The sequence below is a fragment of the Pantherophis guttatus genome, chromosome 5, assembly GCF_059756535.1.
Source record: "Pantherophis guttatus breed Tessera chromosome 5, ASM5975653v1, whole genome shotgun sequence".
NCBI classification, from domain to species: domain Eukaryota; kingdom Metazoa; phylum Chordata; class Lepidosauria; order Squamata; family Colubridae; genus Pantherophis; species Pantherophis guttatus.
The window spans coordinates 49,862,847-49,883,987 of record NC_142067.1 but is presented as its reverse complement, the minus strand read 5'-3'; the positions used below and the strand labels follow the sequence as shown (position 1 = coordinate 49,883,987).

General features: G+C 42.0%; 2 protein-coding genes across 6 annotated transcripts in view; one reads left to right on the top strand and one right to left on the bottom strand.

Moving 5' to 3' along the window:
• GABPA (GA binding protein transcription factor subunit alpha) overlaps positions 1 to 5,595 on the bottom strand; it is an 18,036-nt gene extending 12,441 nt beyond the window's left edge. Inside the window, exons 1-4 of one of the 3 annotated variants that reach the window (XM_034427452.2) lie at positions 5,201 to 5,595; positions 2,693 to 2,793; positions 1,466 to 1,610; positions 91 to 175 (exon numbers count right to left, since the gene is read on the bottom strand). In XM_034427452.2, coding sequence (XP_034283343.1) covers positions 91 to 175; positions 1,466 to 1,610; positions 2,693 to 2,769 — 307 coding nt within the window. In that variant the 5' untranslated portion in view covers positions 2,770 to 2,793; positions 5,201 to 5,595. The other 2 variants (XM_034427538.3, XM_034427628.3) reach the window with 2 other exon arrangements.
• Positions 5,578 to 20,942, top strand: ATP5PF (ATP synthase peripheral stalk subunit F6). Of its 3 annotated transcripts, none has more exons than XM_034427960.3 (4): positions 5,578 to 5,710; positions 11,611 to 11,802; positions 19,387 to 19,511; positions 20,835 to 20,942. In XM_034427960.3, the coding sequence occupies exons 2-4, from the start codon at positions 11,633 to 11,635 to the stop codon at positions 20,861 to 20,863; spliced, it is 324 nt and encodes a 107-aa protein (XP_034283851.1). In that variant the 5' UTR covers positions 5,578 to 5,710; positions 11,611 to 11,632; the 3' UTR covers positions 20,864 to 20,942. The 3 variants fall into 3 exon arrangements, with proteins under 3 accessions (XP_034283851.1, XP_034283766.1, XP_087751179.1); XM_034427875.3 differs by lacking the exon at positions 5,578 to 5,710 and adding an exon at positions 5,784 to 5,921; XM_087895053.1 differs by lacking the exon at positions 5,578 to 5,710 and adding an exon at positions 9,804 to 11,504.
• The last annotated feature ends 199 nt before the right edge of the window (positions 20,943 to 21,141 follow it).

Sequence of the window (21,141 nt, the reverse complement as noted above, 5' to 3'; positions counted from 1 at the left end):
AAAAGTATTTTCCTGTTCCCTCTTCGCCACCTTATCCTTCTATTTATACCTTTTCACATTGAAAGCCTATAATAATCTATAATAATTTACCTTGCCTCGATATTACTTGGACACTAAGCTGCACAGTTCCATCTGTTTTCACACCTTGATCAAACAGACTACGGTCTGGATCCAGCTTGATAACAAAAGATTTAGAAAAATGTTGAAGTCAACAATTCATAACTATCAACGTGAACATTTCTTAAAAATGTCAAGAAGTATTGACTTTAGAAATACATATAGTCTTCGACTTACAACCATTCATTTAGTGACTATTCAAAATTAAAGTGGTACTGAAAAAAGTGAGTTATGACCATTTTCACACTTACGACTGTTGCATGGTACATGATTAAAATTTAGATACTTGGCAACTGGTTCATATTTATGATGGTTGCGCTGTCCTGGGATTACGTAATCATATTTTAATGACCTTCTGACAAGCAAAATCAATGAGGAAGCCAGATTCACGTAGCAACTATGTTACTAACTTAACAACTGCAGTGATTCACTTAACAACTGTGGTAAGAAAGGTTGTAAAATGGGACAAAATTTACTTAAATGTCTCACTCAGCAACAGAAATTTTGGGCTCAATTGCGGTTGTAAGTTGAGGACTATCTGTAAGATGTGAAACCATTATTATCCAATCACAAATAACAAAGCTATCAATTTTAAAGACATATGCACGTGGGCTACACATACACAAACTTACGCAACATTATATGGCAATATCACAAAAATCAGTATCATATTTAACATGTCAAAATCGTTGCAGATCAAAATAATTTCCTCCCTGCACCCCAGGATGGAATAATCTTTTGGAAGTTTGTTGAAAATAGCATTTATACTGCACAGTACTGTACTACTTATTCTCTATAAACTAGATATTCCTTAAACAAAGACAGCTTTCTGCTCTCATTTAGATACCCAAAAGATGTGATTCATCTGAATAAATCAAAATTCTATTGGTTTTTTTCTGATGTATTTATAACCAAACAATGGCTTGTTTTGCATCCTGGAACAATCTGTTTCCACTATCCAAGCCAAAACTTTCCTCTACATGCACTACTATATTTCACAAACTTTAGTATTTTACATTTAAAGTAGGCTAGATTATTTGCTATAATTTAGCTTTCTCATATTCATACTTGACCTTATATTCTATTTTCCTAAATAAATATTAACTTTCCTTTAAGTAATTCAAAAACTCTTATATAAAAGGTAGCAATTAGTTTGATAAATGTATCAGATGTGAGAGGGGAAACATAAGTAGAATGGTTAAAAAAAAAGTAACATGTTGTATAAAAGAAGTGTACATGAACCTATGACTGGTCTATATTGGACTAAATCTATATTGATTTACTACTAAATCAAACTAGCTCTAAAACTGATGCTTATTTACAACTCTTTAACTATTTGTGCTTATACCTGTATATCTTGCAGACAGATTTCATGGGCTTCTAAGGAACATTGAAGTCTTGGTTCCAGTAGTTTCTTTAGGTTTCCAACTGGTTCATTGATATCAATAGCCTGACTTACAAATTCTGCAGTAGTGTAAGTCTGTTCAACAATGCTGAAATGAAAGAATTAAAAAACAATCCACTGTATTTTAAACATTTTTTCTAGAATAGATTTTTAATTTGTTGACCTAAATCTGATTTGAACATTTTTTTAAAAGTTCAATAATATTGGACATTGACAAGAAGTACAGGTAGATAATTCATATGTAAACACCTAAATCAATGTCACTTCCAATTATTAAATGATTGATGACATGAAGGTTACAGATGGATAGTTAATGAAACTATTTTATTTTGAATTCTGAAGTCCACTAAAGTAGGCATGAGACAAAAACCACAATAATTTATTTGAGTACCAGACCTAAATGGGGCTTTTTCATATAAAAATGCATTTTTAATTAATTGCAAAATTTTGGAATTTATGATAATTTGGGAAAGAGGGTGCAGTCTTTTGGCAAATCACCTAGAGATTTAGCATATCATTAAATGTTTCTGTTGTTTCTACACCCTATAAAGAATCTTCAAATGAATAAGGATGTGATTAAGGCAAGAGCTATTTTTTTAAAAGTCACATAAGAAGGAACAAAAGAATTCTAAGAATTCTAAGTACATTACATACATCGCAAAAATCAAAATGTTGGCAGATGATTAGCAGCAGTAATCCACAAAATTCTTGACTAGTATTTTAATACTAATAAAGAACTGAATCAAAGATCAAGTCAACTCTATGAAACTGCACTGACAACTATAAAACAATATTTTCCCTACCAATTAAATATTTCTATTAGTTATTTTGTAAGTAATATGTACTCTGGCTTTAAAGAAAGTCCTGTTCATGTTATATTTTTATTTCAATTTTATAAACTAACCCTAAAGTAATAAGGGATGAGGAAAAACATCTGTTGTTTCAATTTGTTGCAAGCATCAAAAGTTCTTTGAACAGTAATAATAAATTTATGCTTTCTATCCTTCATAAAAAACTCGTATATTTGCATCCTTAAAGTCAAGAAAAATATTATTTCCATATAATTGAAATGAAAACATTTTTTAAAATGGATTTAATCTTACTTTACTAATCAGAAAAACAACTATAAAAATAATCATGTATGCGGTCCCATGGAATCTTTCAATATACCTTTCTTCAGTGCACTCTTGTTTTTCAGTTCCATCAATTTCTATTTCTATTAGTTCTTCTGCTTCTCTTTTAGTCATGGTTGAAATATTTCAAGAGATAGCCTACAAATTCAAACACAAATACAAGTAGTCCACATGTTAAAATAAAAAATAAAAATGATTTTATGTAACATGCATTTTTACTATTTCATGCAATCTGAAAAAAAGATACAGTAGCATAAAGAATGCATGTTAGTTTGTTGACTACAACTATGAAGCAATAATGGTTAATAATAATAAATACTAGAATTAATAATAATAATTCTAGTATTCCTTTACAAATAAAAATGCTGCTTTAAGTCGTTGACAAGTGCTATATAAATACACTTGAGCATTTTTAAAGTACTTTTTTTGCCCTTCAAACTTGAAGTGCTGCACAGCCTTTGAAATCACTTAGACAGTAAACAAATCACTTGTGTTAAAATTGTTTAAATACACAATAATAACCTCATATATTCTGGATTTATTTTTAAGAAGATATTACAGCACTGGCTCCTTTAGAAATCTTGTACAGGTGTCCTCAAGTTATGATGAATGTTATAGTTTAAAAGAGTTACCGTATCTTTAGTCTGCATGCATTTGCCAATTAAAACATTCATTTTAAAAGGCTGGCCTATAACCTTCAACTTCAAAGACAAAATGGTGCTTTAGAACATTAAAGTACAGCATTGTCTGCAGTTGTTTAAACTAAATACATCTCTCCCTTGGATCTCATGGCAACTTTAGAGGATGGCCAAGAAAAGGCATGGCAGAGAAGGGTTCCCATCACCCCACCAGCTTATTGCCTTCATTTTGGAAATATTGCAGTCCTATATTAATGTGATTTTACATTACTTTCCATTTCAAAATATTCAGCTTTGTCTTCCCCAATATGGAAAAAAAATAATTTCCAAGAATTCTAGCTACACAGCACCAGATATACAGCAAAGGCAGGTTAGAGAAACAAGAGCAGGCATTTGGAGAACTCAATTGGATATAACCAGGGAACTTTATAATTAGTCTACCAAATAGTGTAATATACACACCTCAGCTAGTCCTTACAAGAATTATAAACTTAAGAAATAACACCAGGCCTTTAATTTTTCTTCTATGGAAATCTTTCTCTTTTGAGCATCACAGGCTATGTTCACAACATGCTTACCGCTACTTAATTTAGCCATGATTTACTGAATCAACCAAAAGATTCACAAAATACAGTGAGCCATAAAATTATCAACCTCTCTCAGTATACATAACACGGTTGTTAAATGAATCTGGCTTCCCTATTGGCTTTACTTTGTCAGAAGACCAGAAAAGGAGATCATGTTACCTTAGGAGACACAACAACGGTCATAAATATGAACCAGTTGCCAAGCATCTAATGTAAATCATGTGACCATGGGGATGCTGCAATGGTCATAAGTGTGAAAAATGGTCATAAGTCACTTTTTTCTGTACACTAAATAAATTGTTGTAAGTCGAAGACTACCTGTATTTCTAGTGTGTGCCATCAAAATTACAAGTAGCAACTACACTGAAGAAAAAATGCTGCGCGTTCCTTGTCTCCAAAACATAAGAAACTATAAATATAAACCCTTCTTTGTCATAATAATAAATACATTTCATTTATCCCTAGTTCTCGTTTTCAAAGCGGCCTTACTGCACTTTATAAACAGGATGTACGGTGCTGATATACTTACTTACAAGGTAACTTTTGCTACCAACTACGGCTATCCACCAGACGCCCCTTGTTCCTCACTGAAATAATTACACATCGATTTTGACAAAATATACGGCTGTAGCAGTTGAACGTAACTAAAATAAGCCGACAAGTCAAGACTAAGAAAACTGCGAAAGAAAACTGTACTGTTACTAATGTGGAGCGTTTCAAACACGGAGATGGCGAAAACGCGTTTAAAACTGAGGGAGGGAGGGAAAGGGGCTGCCGAATTAATTTTGAAATCTGTTGTCAGATACCCTCTCCGGGACACAACGTTGTCAGAAAAAAACAAAAACAAAAGCATGTATATCAACCTATCCTTGTGTGGAGACAAAAAAGGCGCCTGCCAAAGGGACTTGGCTTTCGGCGGGAGTCCCGAGGCCTCTTTTTCCAATGTCCAAAAGAGGAGACGAACAGGACGCAGGGATCCTTCCCGCCCCATGATTCGAGAGTAAGAAAAGAAAAAGAAAAAAAAAAAAGGCAAAAGCTTGCCAAGACGAAGAGGCACCAAGGGGGAAGAGGGGGGAAAAAAAACCCTTCCCCCGGTCCAGGCCTTCCTCCGTCACCCGCGGCGGCGCCTCCTTGTTGTTTGAACTCGAAACGGAAATGAGACTCGCGCCGCGCGGAGCAGAAACGGAAACAAAACACAAGAAGTGAGGAGGCCACGAGACCCCCCTCCCGCCCGGATACAGCGCGAGGCGCTTTCCTCTTCCCCCTCCCGCTCACTTTCCTCCGAGCCGCGAGTCCCGGAGTTCCCGCTTGAAGACTCACCAGCCGCCGCCGCCACCTCACGGTCTCCGTCACAAAAACAATCCAGCCCCGCTGCGACTGGAGCAGCGCCGCTGCTTTCTCTTTTCCGCCGTGGCAGCTACGTCGGTTCAACCAAGAAGCTCCTATTTTCCCTGACAGTCCTGGCGGCGAAGAGGAGAGGGTGGAGGGGGGGGAACCCTTAGCGGACTCCCAACTCTGGCGGTCGGTCGGCTAGGCCTGCGTGCGGGGCCCTGGCGGGGGAAAAGCGCAGATACACGATTCCCCCCCACCCCGCGCGCCAGGGCAAAAACTACGACTCCCAGCGCCCCTTGCGAGCTGGCCTGCTCTGCTATAGTTAAAATTCAAAGTATTTTTACAAGCGCCACTTTAAATCGGAAGTGAATCCTTCTGTTTCCGGTAGGCGTACGGGCCATCGGTTAAAAGAGCTTTTCCGAGTTTTTAAATACCCTTTCCTCATTAGAAAAGAGCCGGAAAGGAATTTCGAGTAGCTCCGCTAGAGAGAAGGTGAAGGTGAGCCGTGTTTAGATAAGATAAGTGACCGGAGACGGGCGGTCAAAAAATAAAATTCCCGAAACCCATTGCGACTTTCGGCGGCGGGGCGGGGCGTTTTGACTGCAGGCTCCAGGAAGGTGACCGATCGTGGTGGTGCTCCTTGAGGAGTGGAGACGGGTAAAAGAAGGCTGAAAGAGCAGCCGTCGTCTCTGAAGGATTTCGGCTTTAGGTAGTTTAATCCCGTTTCTCTCTTTTTTTCCCCGCAATCACATTGTTCCGAATCGTCTCTCCCTCCATATTCTGGTTTCTAGAACGATGCAGGCTTTAAGCGAAGGGGCTCCAGTTAGCGACAGGTAAACCGCTAAATTCGTCCATCCCGAAGCCGGTGCGTTAATTTGGCCGCAGTAAGTGGGGATCGCGGAAATAATAATCATATTAGGGAAAGTGGGATTGGGGAATGCGAAGTAGGTTGCTATGGTGGCTTGAACTTCCAGAGTGCTGGACAGGAGGAGTTTTCTAGAGCAGCAAAGACAAGGCCAGTGCCAGCTGATGACCATAGGCTTGGGCATTATTTATTTATTTTATTATTCAAATTTCTATACCGCCCTTCTCCTTTCGGACTCAGGGCGGTGAACAGCCAAAATAAAACATTTATACATAAAGTACGATTAAAAATAGATTTAAAATAATTAAATTTGGCCCATAGTTTAAAATTTATCAATTTAAAATCCATATCAAAATTTAAAATCAACCATAAAATCATAAAATCAAGAGAGACCAGCTAACTGAAAGAGATGAGTTTTTAGGGCCCGACGAAAAGTCCGGAGGTCGGAGATCACTCGTATCTCTGGGGGTAGATTGTTCCAAAGGGTAGGTGCCACCACAGAGAAGGCTCTCCTCCTGGGGGTCGCCAGCCGGCATTATCTAAGCGACGGCACCCTGAGAAGGCCCTCTCTGTGGGAGCGAACTGGCCGGTGGAAGGCTATTGGTGGCAGAAGGCGGTCCCGTAAGTACCCTGGCCCTAAGCCATGGAGCGCTTTAAAGGTGATCACCAACACCTTGAAGCGCACCCGGAAGTCCACCGGAAGCCAATGCAGCTCGCGCAGGAGAGGAGTCACATGGGAGCGCCCCGTCGCTCCCATAATCCCCCGCGCAGCCGCATTCTGCACTAGTTGGAGCCTCCGGGTGTACCCCAAGGGGAGCCCCATGTAGAGAGTGTTACAATAGTCCAGACGAGAGGTGACGAGTGCTTGAGTGACTGTGCGTAGGGAGTCCCGATCCAGAAAGGGGCGCAACTGGCGTATCAGGCGAACCTGATAAAAAGCCCCCCTGGCCACGGCCGTCATATGCCCTTCTAAAGACAGCCGTGCGTCCAGGAGGACGCCCAAGTTGCGGGCCCTTTCCGTGGGGGCCAGTGATTCACCCCCAATAACCAGCGATGGCGTCAGCTGGCTATACCGGGACGCCGGCAGCCACAGCCACTCGGTCTTGGAAGGGTTGAGTCGAAGCCTGTTTCTCCCCATCCAGACCCGCACGGCCTCCAGGCACTGGGACATCACTTCCAAGGCATCGTTGGGATGGTCTGGGGTGGAGATGTACAGCTGAGTATCATCAGCGTACTGATGGAACTCCACCCCAAAACCACGGATGATCTCACCCAGTAGCTTCACATAAATGTTGAACAGGAGGGGCGAGAGGACCGACCCTTGTGGCACCCCACAAACAAGGCGCCTCGGGGTCGACCGCTGCCCCCCTGTCAACACGGATTGCGACCGATCGGAGAGATAGGAGAACCACCGCAAAACGGTGCCCCCCACTCCCAGTCCCTCCAGCCGGCGCAACATGATACCATGGTCGATGGTATCAAAAGCCGCTGAGAAGTCTAACAGGACCAGGATAGAGGAGTAACCCCTATCCCGAGCCCTCCAGAGATCATTCACCAAAGCGACCAATGCTGTTTCCGTGCTGTACCCAGGTCTGAAGCCGGACTGGAGCAGATCCAAATAGACAGCTTCATCCAGGTACTGTGGAAGCTGTCGCGCCACCACACTCTCAACAACCTTCGCAATAAAGCGAAGGTTGGAGACTGGACGATAGTTAGCCAAAACAGCCGGATCCAGGGATGGCTTCTTGAGGAGAGGCCTCACCACCGCCTCTTTCAAGGCGGCCGACAGGACACCCTCACTCAAAGAAGCGTTGATAATTCCCTGGAGCCAGCCTCGTGTAACCTCCCGGGAAGCCAGCACCAACCAGGAGGGACACGGGTCCAATAAACATGTGGTGGCGTTCAGCCGTCCCAAGATCCTGTCCACGTCCTCGGGAGCCACAGGATCGAACTCCTCCCAGATAACACTCTCAAGGCCTGCCTCAGTCATCTCATCTGAACTAACCCAGTCAGCGGCCAAGTCTTCCCGAATCTGAGTTATTTTATCATCCAGATACTGTACAAAATCCTCAGCTCGGCCCTGCAAGGGGTCCTCCCGCGCTTCCAGATGGAGAAGGGAGCGGGTCACCCTGAACAGGGCGGCTGGGCGGTTATCTGATGACGCGATAAGAGCAGCAAAATAGCTAGATTTCGCCGCTTTTATCGCCACTAGGTAGGTCTTAATATGAGACCTTACCAGTGTCAAGTCGGATTCGGAACGGCTGGCCCTCCAACCGCTCTCTAGGGGTCTTTTCCGGCGCTTCATCTCCCTCAGCTCCTTGGAGAACCAAGGAGCTAAGTGAGTTCGGTGCCGGGTCAGAGGCCGCAAAGGCACGACCCGGTCCAAAGCCCCGGCAGCCGCACTATCCCAGGCGGCCACCAGGTCATCAGCCGAGTCGTGAGCTAGAGTTTCAGGAAATGGCCCAAGCTCCATCTGGAACCTGTCAGGATCCATAAGGCGCCTGGGGCGGAACCACCTGGTCGGCTCCGCCTCCCTGCGACGGGGTGCGGCGGTCAGAAAGTCAAGTCGAAGGAGCGAGTGGTCAGACCATGACACGGGTTCAGTATCTATATCCCCTATATCAAGGCCACTCAACCACTGATCAGAGACAAAAACTAAGTCCAGAGTGTGTCCCCCCATGTGAGTAGGGCCGTGAATTACTTGGGTCAGGTCCATGGCCATCATGGAAGCCATGAACTCCCGAGCTACCTCAGAAGTTTCACCGATGGATGGCAGGTTGAAATCCCCCATGATCACAAGTCTGGGGGTATCAGCCGCCACCTCAGCTATAACATTGAGGAGTTCGGGCAGGGTCGTCGCCACATGGCAGGGAGCCAGGTACGTGATCAACAGACCCATCTGCACCCCACGACCCCACTTCACGAAAAGGGACTCACATCCGGCTATCTGAGGCACAGTGGTCTCCCTCGGATCAAGACTCTCTCTTATAATGACCGCCACCCCCCCCCACCGCCCCTGCCCTGAGCTCTTGGCTGATGAAATGCACGGAAGCCTGATGGGCACATCTCCACGAGGGGAACCCCCCCCCTCATGGCCCAACCAGGTCTCCGTAATACCTGCCAGGTCCGCTCCCCCCTCCTGAATAAGATCACAAATGAGGGGGGCTTTATTTACTACGGACCTGGCATTACACAACATCAGCTGGAGACTCGAGCCCTGAGACTCTAAGCAGCCTGAGGAACGGGAAGAGCTAAGGGGACTGGGGTACGCAATCGCTCGAAGATAGCGAGCGGTCTTCATGATACGGCCCCTTGCTCCCGCCATACCTGCCCCTCCCACTCAGCGTATTGATGGAGAAGCCCTCAATAGAGGGCATTCTAACAGTTCCCTTTCCCCCAGAGTCCGTACCCCCTATGGCACCATTAACAGCCGGACTGGCCATCCCCCGTGGGTTCTCCCCCAAACCCACACAACCCCCCCACCCCTTATTTACACTAAGCCCCTCCACACCCGGCTCCACACCTCCTAGTTCGTGCCCCTGTGCCAAGCCTGACCTATCACCCTCCCTCCCCAAACCCCTTTTAACATTCTCATAGATTGTTGTTAAATGATAAGTAAGCTGCTCCTTCAGTATTTACGGAAAAATTACAAATGATTAAGGAAAATGAAAACATTTCTGTCCTACCTAGCTCAGTTAAGAACTGTCATTTTATTAATTGCTGATAAGAGTTTAATATTTATAGTATTATCAATAAAATGAGTCGTTTAAATGAGTCGTTTATGCAGAAATATTTTTGCAGAAGGAGATGTCTGATGGAGAGGCAACTAATCTGCCAGTTGATGTGATTGAGCAATTTGATTTGGGGTGGGGCTCCATCTGCAACCTACTGGAATTGCTCAAACTGGACATCCTATTGATTTTTGTTTTAAAAGTAAGAAGCTAATTGGCAAAGTAGTATATTATTGCCTTATTCGTTTTTGTTACTATTGGTTATATTTATTTACCTGACTTTTATGCCCATAAATTAGAATAATTCAAGGTGATTTACCATAAAACTCAGCAAAATCATCAGAATGCAAAAGATACAATAATTAAATGAGTGAATGGGAAGTGTCCTCTTCATCCAGAGCTTTACTGCAAATTAGTCTTATTGAAATATTTGTATTGTATTTATACTTACAGGTGTGATTTTTGTTGGTGATATTTTTATCTCTGTAGTTGATTGTCTAGTTGTTTTCCTTTTTTTCTGTTTTTTAAAATTGTTAGCTGCCCAGAGTCACTTGTTAGAGGCAGGCAACATGTACGCTAAATAAATAAATACAAGCTTTAGTATCACTGGGCTGTATTCCAAATAACTTGGCAGACGACCTATTCAAAAAGTCAAGTTTATACAAATAGTTCTTGACTTATGACCACAGTTGGGACTAGAATTTCTATTTCAGTCATTAAGTGAATCACTGTGGTTGTTAAGCAAATCCAGGTTCCCCATTTTTTTGATGGAAATTAGCAAAAAGGTTGCAAATTGTGATCATGTTACTGCAGGATGCTGCAACTACTCACAAATATGAGCTAGTTGCAACGCATCTGAATTGCGATCACATGACTACAGGGGTGTGATGGTCAGGTCATGCATCACCTTTTCTAAGGCCATTGTACCTTTGAACCATTATTAAACAGTCATAAGTCAAGAACTACCTGTTCTACTGTTGTAAAACACAATATGGATGGGACCAAATGGCTCTCTGGGAAATAGTATTCTAGAGTAAATGAACAGCAAAGGGAAGGCACATTATCGCATAATATTGTTTAAATGAAGGGATTCAGGAATACCATCCTGTGAGATCATTTAAGACAAGTGGAGAAAGGTAAGTCCTTTAGTCATGTAGGGCTTGATAGATGAAAACCAGCTCAATGAATTGCATCCAGAAACTCGTATCCCATGGAGCTCACTGGATATAACACAGTTACTGTGACAACACAAAGCAAAATTGTTACATAGAAATATCGAGGTGTATTCATAATTGATTATGAGGGCACACTCTGGATCAGCTAAAGCTTCAGAATGGTCTTCGTTGGTGGCCCCATGTACAACATATTGCAGTTATCTAAGAAAGAGATACTTAGACATGAGCAGTCCAGGAAAGGGCGCAGTGGCACATAGGACAAGACTATTCTGGCCATGGCTGCCATTGAATGGGATACTATCTAATGGAATAATGGCTGTCTGAAATTATTTGCCAGATTTATCTATAGCTTTCTACTACTTGGATTTTAAGAGGTCGGCAATGAAACAAATAAAATGAAACAAACCATTAAAAATCAAATCCCAATCATTAGTATACTGAAGGAAGATATTGTGATGTGATGAGCAGAGCAAAATTCATAATAGTTTTGAAGTGGCAACTTGGAAGTTCCTTCTTCTGGGGTAAGTTTAAATTTGAAGCAGGTTTCCCAACGTATCTCAGACTATATAGTGCTCATATCAAAGTAAATAAATTGCATTTCAGATGTAATATCTTTTGTCTTTCTAGGTGAAAATTTGGCAAATTTATCATGATTCTTCAACACCTCTTTAGATTTTCTTCCATTTTCCGTTCAGCCCTATCTGCCCAGTTGCATAGAAATATTGGCTTTTCTGCCATTGCATTTAATAAAGCAAAGGAACTTGATCCTGTACAGAAGCTCTTCTTGGACAAGATTAGAGAATATAAAACCAAGAGCCAGTAAGTTAATCATCAGTTCATTTATATGAGCAACTACTTTTACTACTCACACTTCCTGCAAGTTATTTTATAGTATTATTTAAATGTCAGGTATATGTGTTTAATTAAGGGATGATATGATTTTTTTTTTATTTGTTACTATTTTTTGATGAAATCCATGGATTGAAAGATTTTGAGATTATGGATTTAATTTTATATAGGTTAAGTTATATAAGAGTTAGATAATACACTTTCTCTCACCATCTACTTTATCCTTGAATGAGATTTATTTATTTATTTATTTATTTATTTATTTATTTATTTATTTATTTATTTATTTATTTATTATATTTCTATACCGCCTTTCTCCCGTAGGACTCAAGGCGGTGTACAGTCAAGAAAAATATAGACACACAAACATCATAAAATTGCTAATTAAAATTATTACTTAGTTTGATCAATTAAATAAAACCCAGAATTAGATCATTTATGATTTAAAAAATCATTCACATGTTCATATGTTTAGCCCCGCCTGTTGGAACATCAGGGTCTTGAGGGCACGGCAGAAAGCACGGAGATCAGGGATATTCCGTATCTCCGGGGGCAGTTCATTCCAAAGGGTTGGAGCCCTCACAGAAAAGGCCCTCCCCCTGGGAGTCGCCAGTCGACATAATTTGACTGACGGTACCCTGAGTAGTCCCTCCCTGTGAGAACGAACTGGTCGGTGGGAGGCTATTGGTGGCAAAAGACGGTCTCGTAGGTACCCAGGTCCTAAGCCATGGAGCGCTTTAAAGGTGATAAATAACACCTTGAATCGCACCCGGAAGACCACCGGGAGCCAGTGCAGCTCGCGTAGGAGAGGTGTTACATGGGCGTAACGAGCTGCGCCCATAATCACCCGCGCGGCTACGTTCTGGACCAGTTGGAGCCTCCGGGTGCTTTTCAAGGGAGCCCCATGTAGAGAGCATTACAGTAGTCCATACGGGAGGTAACTAGGGCATGAGTGACCGTGCGCAAGGCGTCCTGATCCAGAAAGGGACGCAACTGGCGGATCAGGCGAACCTGATAAAAGGCACCCTTGGCCACGGCCGTCAAATGATCTTCTAAAGATAGCCGTGAATCCAGGAGGACACCCAAGTTGCGGGCCCTCTCTGTGGGGAGCAAGATCTCATCCCCTATTGTCAGTGATGGTACCAGCTGACTATACCGGGACGCCGGAAGCCACAGCCACTCGGTCTTGGAGGGGTTGAGTCTGAGCTTGTTTCTCCCCATCCAGATCCGCACGGCCTCCAGGCAACGGGACATCACAGCAAGGGCATCATTGGGGTGGTCTGTGGTGGAGATGTATAGCTGTGTGTCATCAGCATACTGATGAACACTCACCCCGAAACCACAGATGATCTCGCCTAGCGGTTTTACATAAATGTTGAACAGAAGGGGTGAGAGGACTGACCCTTGCGGCACTCCACAAATAAGGTGCCTCGAGGTCGACCTCTGCCTCCCTGCCAACACAAACTGCGAACGGTCACAGAGGAAGGAGGAGAACCACCGAAGCACGGTGCCCCCTATTCCTAACCCCTCCAGCCGATGCAGTAAGATACCATGGTCGATGGTATCAAAAGCTGCTGAGAGATCTAATAGGACCAGGATAGAGGAGCAACCTCTGTCCTGAGCCCTCCAGAGATCATCCACCAACGCGACCAATGCCGTTTCCGTGCTGTATCGTGACCTGAAGCCCGACTGGAACGGATCCAGATAGACAACTTCATCCAGGTATCGGGGTAGTTGTCGCGCCACCACACTCTCAACAACCTTCGCAACAAAGCGAAGATTGGAGACTGGACGATAATTTGATAATATATCCGGGTCCAGGGAAGGCTTCTTGAGGAGGGGTTTCACAACCGCCTCTTTCAAGGCAGCGGGAAAGATACCCTCACTCAGAGAAGCATTTATAATCCCCTGGAGCCAGCCTCGTGTAACCTCCCGGGAGGCCAGTACCAACCAGGAGGGACACGGGTCCAATAAACATGTGACAGCGTTAAGCTTGCCCAGAATCCTGTCCACGTCCTCAGGAGTCACAGAGTCAAACTCTTCCCAGATAACGCTCTCAAGACCTGCCCCTGTCTCCTCCCCTGGATCTACCCAATCGGAGTCTAGGCCTTCCCGAATCTGAGCGACTTTATCATGCAGGAATTGTACAAAATCCTCAGCTCGACCCTTTAAGGGATCTTCCCGTACCCCCACCTGAAGTAGGGAGCGGGTCACCCTAAACAGCGCAGCTGGGCAGTTCTCTGCAGATGCAATAAGAGCGGAGAAGTAGCTAGACTTCGCCACTCTTATCGCCACTAGGTAGGTCTTAATATAAGATCTCACCTGTGTTCGGTCAGATTCAGATCGGCTTGTCCTCCAATCGCTCTCCAGGCGTCTTTTCCAACGCTTCATCTCTCTCAGCTCCTCGGAAAACCAAGGAGCTAGACGAGATCGGCATCGGGTCAGAGGCCGCAAAGGCACGACGCAATCCAAGGCCGCAGTAGCCGCCCTGTCCCAGGCAACCACCAGGTCCTCAGTCGAGTCGTGAGCCAGAGTCTCAGGAAATGGCCCAAGCTCCATCAGGAACCTTTCAGGGTCCATCAGGCGCCTGGGACGGAACCATTTGGTTGGTTCCATCTCCCTGCGGTGGGTGGAAGTGACTTGAAAGTCCATGTGAAGGAGAGAATGATCAGACCATGACAAGGGCTTGATGTCTATATCCCCTATTCTTAGATCATTCAGCCACTGATCAGAGACAAAAATCAAGTCCAGAGTGTGATTCCCCAAGTGGGTGGGGCCTTGAACTACCTGAGTCAGGTCCATGGCCGTCATGGAAGCCATGAACTCCCGAGCCGTCTCCGACATCTCACCAGCGGATGGCAGGTTAAAATCCCCCATAACAATAAGTCTGGGGGTTTCCACCGCCACCCCGGCTATAATGTCGAGCAGCTCAGGCAGGACCGCTGTTACGTGGCAGGGAGCCAGGTACGCAATCAGTAGGCCCATCTGAATCCCCTGACCCCACTTCACAAGGAGGGACTCACATCCAGCTATCTGAGGAACAGTGGCCTCCCTCGGGCAAAGACTTTCTCTAATGATTGCTGCCACTCCCCCACCCCTTCCCTGAGTCCTTGGCTGATGGAATGCACGGAAACCTGGCAGGCACATTTCCACAAGGGGAACTCCTCCCTCCTGGCCTAACCAGGTCTCCGTAATCCCTGCCAGGTCAGCACCCCCCTCTGAAATAAGATCATGAATGAGGGGGGCTTTATTTACCACTGACCTGGCATTACATAACATCAGCCGTAGACCCAGGGTCTGAGACTCTGAACAACCCGGGAAATGAGCAGTGCTTTGGGGGTCGGAGTGGGCAATTGCTCATAAACAATGAGTGCGCACTCCCAAAACATAATATGGCCCCCTGCAGCCATCATATCTGCCCCTCCCACTTACTATACTAATGCCCATCACTTCATCCCCCTGCATCCTTGTCAGATTTCTGTCCCCATCCTCCCCACCGTGATCATCAGACCCATTACCCCTTTCAGTGGATTTATGGATCCCCCCAGATCCATTCCCACAATCCCTCCCAGAACCCCTTAAAATAGAACTTAAAGATTTATCTAAAAACCCCCAAAGCCATCGGTTTTTTTGCAAACCACCTCTCGGGGTTCCAAAAGAGATAATGCACAGCATCCCTCTGACCTCCCACCCAGAGAGTCTGAGACTAATAAATCAATTGAAAGGTGGAAAAGCGCCCAGGTCATTATCTTCAATAAATGAACAAGTGTGTTTTTGACTCATTTGTGTAATTGGGTTCTCTTTGTCTAATTTTAGGACTTGTGTGGAGAATACATTACATTTCAACTCATATTTATGCAGAAATATTAAAAGTTGAAAACTTTTAAAAAGTTGAACTTTTAAGCACCATTGTAAATCTGTATCCCAATGGTGTACAATGCACATATACACGGACACAATGACCTAAAACTCCTGGATATTATCCAATGTAAATTTTGGAAGCATTCTTCCAGCTTCCATGTTGTATTTCAAACATTCTAATTCACATAGAAACAAGAGTGTGATCCCTTTGGAATCAATAGTCTAAGTTTATTATCTTTCTTATTGGTTTAAACTTCTATTTTTTATTGGCTCATTAATGCTTGATTTTGCATCAAGATGTGATGTAAATATCACAGCTGACCTGTGCTGTGGGGCCTTTGTATCCATTCTTTGCTACTTCTAGACCTAAAGACCAGGGTAGATTTGATTTAAATCAAGTCAGTTTAAATCAAGGGTCTGGATGGGAGTCAACAGGCTCAGACTTAACCCAGACAAGACTGAGTGGCTGTGAGTATTGCCTCCTAAAGACTATGTTGATTGTCCATCCTTGGTTCTGGGAGGGGAGAAATTGTCCTCCTCAGAACGGGTTCGCAATTTGGGTCCTCCTAGATTCACAGCTAAGATTAGAGCAACATCTGACAGCTGTGGCTAGGAGGACCTTTGCACAGGTTCGCCTGGCGCACCAATTGCGACCCTACTTGGATCGGGAGGCTCTCTTCACGGTCACTCATGCCCTTGTCACCTCATGGTTAGATTATTGCAACGCGCTCTACATGGTGCTACCCTTGAAAAGTGTTAGACTACAGTTGGTCCAGAACAGAGCCACGTGAGCTGTCGTGGGTGCACCTAGGTACACACACATTACACCAATTCTCTGCGAGCTGCACTGGCTCCCTATTGGTCTCCGGTCACAATTCAAGGTGTTGGTTATTACCTTTAAAGCCCTTCATGGCTCAGGGCCAGGGTATGTTCGAGACTGCCTTCTACCGCATAACTCCCAACAACCGGTAAGATCCCACAGAGTTGGTCTCCTCCAGGTCCCGTCAGCTAAACAATGCCAGCTGACGGGCCCGCGGGGGAGGGCCTTCTCTGTGGTTGCCCCAGCTCTCTGGAACCAGTTACCTCCTGAGGTCTGGACCATCCCCACCCTTTGGCCTTCCGAAAAGCGGTGAAGACCTGGCTTTTCTGGCAGGCCTGGGGCCGTTGATCTCGCTCTTGCGATCCGGCGAGATCCGGCCATGAATGGTGTGAATGAGTTTTAATGTTTTTAATGTTTTTAATTTTTAAATGTTTTTTATAATGATTTTAAATGCATTGTGATCCGCCCTGAGTCTTCGGAGAGGGACAGCATACAAATTGAATTAATAAATAATAAATAAATAAATCACTAGTAAAAAGGCTTGATTTAAATCTATTCAATTTAAATTTTTAAAGAGCAACTGTCATTTCTGTCCCGGAGAAGCTCCTCCTCTGACCCGCTGTTGACTCACCGACAGTCCCAATATTGCAAAATATACAGCCTCATGCTACATAACTAAGCATTTCATGCTGTATAAAACTACCTTTAGATAGATTTTTACTCCAAAAGCATTTTATTAAAATAAATGTAATAAAAATTTTAAAAAAAGGATTTTTTAAATTTTTTTTAAAAAATCATCAATTTTTATCCACCCTACTAAGGACAGCAAAAGGTGAGATTTGCCAAAGGGTCTATGATATTGCTCTTCAGACGAGCACTATAAGCAACTTAGAAGAATGGGTTCCTTTCTGGAAACCATTAGAAAATTCTTTTATTCTCTTGCCTAAATTTTATCAATTTTGTTTTGCTTTTTTATATTTTGATCTTTTTGTTTAATATATGTATAAATTTTAATTGGTAGGATTGTATGGTTTTATTATTCTTATTATTTTTGAGTCTGCTTTTATATGTTGCTTTGGGATTATACAGTGGGTATAAAAAGTCAACACACCCCTATAAAAGTGCCAGGTTTTGAGATGAAAAAAAAATCAGACCAAGATAAATCACTTCAGAATTTTTTTCTACCTTTATTATAAGAACCCAGACCAGAATCCAATTGAAAATCTGGGAAGTAACCTGAAGAAGGCTGTGCACAGGAAATGCCCTTAAAATCTTTCAGATTTTGAGCGCTTTTTTAAAGAAGAATGGGCAAAGATTCCCAAGGCAAGATGTGCCACATTGATAAGCTCCTACTCCAAAAGACTGAATGCTGACAAAAAATCAAGTGCTTCAATAAAGTATAAAGATGTGTACATCTATGCAACCACATTATTGTAAGTTTATTATCATCTTCCCCTAAAAGATTTCAATTTGCTTTTCAATTGAATTGTAGAGTTTATATGTTATATTAAAGGTGAAAAAAATCTGAAGTAATTTATCTTGGTCTGATTTTTTAATATTTCTAACACCTAACATTTTAATAGGTGTATAGACTTTCTGTATCCAATAGTTACTTTGTTGGTCATTGACCATAAATGGTAAAACTGAATTAATCTATGATGGTGCATATGTTAATATATGATGGTGCATATGTTATTAATACACTTCCTGAAGGAAGGATAAATCCTGGGATTCTCCATACATGACCCACTAATGGACTGCTTCAACAATTGTAGCAGGAATAATTGAACAGGAAATATTAGGTTTAAAGTCAGCTTGTATCTTAAGTTACCTTTCCCCCCAAATAGTGTTGAAATACAGCACTGTAGTCATATATGACAGGTTATACCTTCTGTGATGTTTCTAGCATCAGCAAGCTTTGCCAACTAGTAAACTATCCATTGTAGCTTAATTTATTTTCTGTTAGCCTATGCTGTAATGTTACTAAATTTCCTACAAGAATCCTTCTTCCCTAATGTTATCTTCCATTTTTGGGCAAATTGAGCAGGTACTCAAGCAGAGTACTTTGTCAGGTTCCCCCCCCCTTTTTTTTTTTTAAATTGATGCATATAACTGTATAGATGCAAATACTGTACTTTCAAAAAAAAAGTCTGTAGCCTCCCAGTGTTGTCCAAGAATAAAGTGGAGAGTGGCGGAGGCATACTAGAAAATGATATTGAGGCTGCAATTTTTCTTGTAAGCATGCTATTTTAAAATTAAAATTGTGGAGCAGGAAATATTCCAAAGCAGGCCTGGGGATTTTATGGCCCACAGGCTACATCCGGCCTTTCAACTGTATTTATCTGACCTGCGGCAACAGCGGAAGCAAGAAGGGTCCTTCCACAACAGGCCCAGTTTCTGATGTGGCCCCCTTGGGAAAATTTATTGCCCACTCCTGTTCCTAAGAGATATGTGTAGGTACATTGATTCCAGTAGGTGCCAAATATGTCAGTGGGTGATAAGTTGGAAACCCTATATATATATATTGTGTTTGGTTTAAGATTGTTCTGCAAGTATATTGGTGACTGATAATTCAATTTAGAATTTTCTGATTAATCAATTTGTTAATAGCATTTTCCTATGGCTTTTTTCTCATAATTTAGCAGTTATGCAGCAAATGATCTAAAAGCTATTATGAATTTGTTTATGTATTATAAATCTGGTAATCATTGTCATTGTCATCGTTGTCATTCTGTTTGTGCTTAAAGTAAATAAATTGTAGATTCCCCCCCTCCCCCCCAAAATAATTTGGAATTCTCATACAGGGATCTTTTTTAAAAAATGTTACCAGGTTTTTGTATTTATTTGGAAAATAACAGTTCTTGTATTTTTAGAAAAACTGGTGGCCCTGTTGATGTTGGTTCAGAATATGAGAAAGAGCTAAATGAGCAAACTGAGAAACTCGCACGAGTATATGGCGGAGGAGACATGACCAAATTTCCGGAGTTCAAATTTGAAGGTAAGGTTTTAGAAATGTGCCCATTACAGGTAGTCCTCGATTTACAGTCATTTGTTTAGTAACTGAAGTTACAACAGGACTGGAAAAAGTCACTTAAGATCAATTATCACACTTATGACCTTGCAGCATCCCCATGGTGATCAGAATTTGGACACTTGCAAATCAGCATGTATTTACAACAGTTGCAGCATCCTGGGGTCATGTAGTCTCAATGTGTGACTTTTCCAGTTGGCTTCCAACAACACGTAAGGTCAAAGGGGAAAGCTGGATTTGCTTAACATCCATGTGATCCACTTAAAAATGCCTTGCTTAGCAACAGAAATTCTGTTGCTCATTGTGCTTGTAAGTCAAGGATTACCTGTATTAATATATAATGTGATTAAAATCTGAAGTTATAGTTCACTGATGGTTACAATATAATTACAGGCAATAGATTATGTGCAGCATTCCTGATTGAGGCAAAAATGTGCTTCAGGGTGCAAACACTTTTCTACTCCTTAAAGCACCTGTACCTTTTTCTATATGGTTTCCTTGGTTGCTACCTTCCATGGTTATTATATGATCCCATTAAAAGATGTCTTCTTACAGACTGGCCAAAAGACACTCAGCTAGCTTCATGTCTAAGGCAGGACTAGAACTCATAGTGTCCTGGGTTCTAGTCTGGTGCCTTAACCACTACACCAAACTGGCTTTCTATTCAGACCTAGCAGGCAGTAATTAATATATTTGAATTCTAAATGTAGTTTAGTGGTTCTGAATTGTTTTAAAACAACTCAATTACCAGATTGTAATTTCAATACATTTATGAAATATATCCAAATGTTAATACTCAGTTTAAAATAAAATTGTAGAAGCCCGCGTTTTCATATTCTTGGCACAATAATAATTATTCTTTTTCCAACAATATCTATACACATTCACACTTGGTATCTTTGTGTTTAATTTTTATATCGGCTACAATTAATGTAAGGGTTTTTTTGTTTGTTACTATATTTTATGGAACTTCCTAAAATTCCCTTTTGTTATTTCAGATGGTAGCTTTATTGAGCAACAACTCAGCAAGCTTTATTTTTGCATAATTCAATTTCAGTGATTCGTACTTCTAGTATGTAAAAAAGTAGAATCCAATGTTGCTTTTTGATGTTGATTACTTGAACATTTTTATGCCATGGTATATGACAAGCAAATGCTGCATTTATTTGCTCTTATCTAAAAAAATGTGTGTTGAACAGTATGACTTTATTTCTGGTACATGGCAATGGGAATCAAGTTAGAAAACTATTTTCAAAATAAACTTAACAAGATTTTTTTTCTACTCAACAGAACCCAAATTCGATGAAGGTCAGAAGTGATGTGATCACATGCATATGAATCGTTCGGTTGGACATATTGAGTTGCAGTTATAACTTAAATAAACAAGTTCAATGCTAACCGTGTGCACTGGTGTTTTGAATTCAATTATACATATAGATTCTTATTCATCCAATATGCTTATAAAAGCATATTACTAAATATTTCATTACAAATTAATGTCTCTTGTTTTTCTGATAAGCTTTAATTACTTACTAAACATAGTAAAATTTTGGGGAAATAATTTAAATAGTTCTCATAGTTCAATCATGAGAAATTA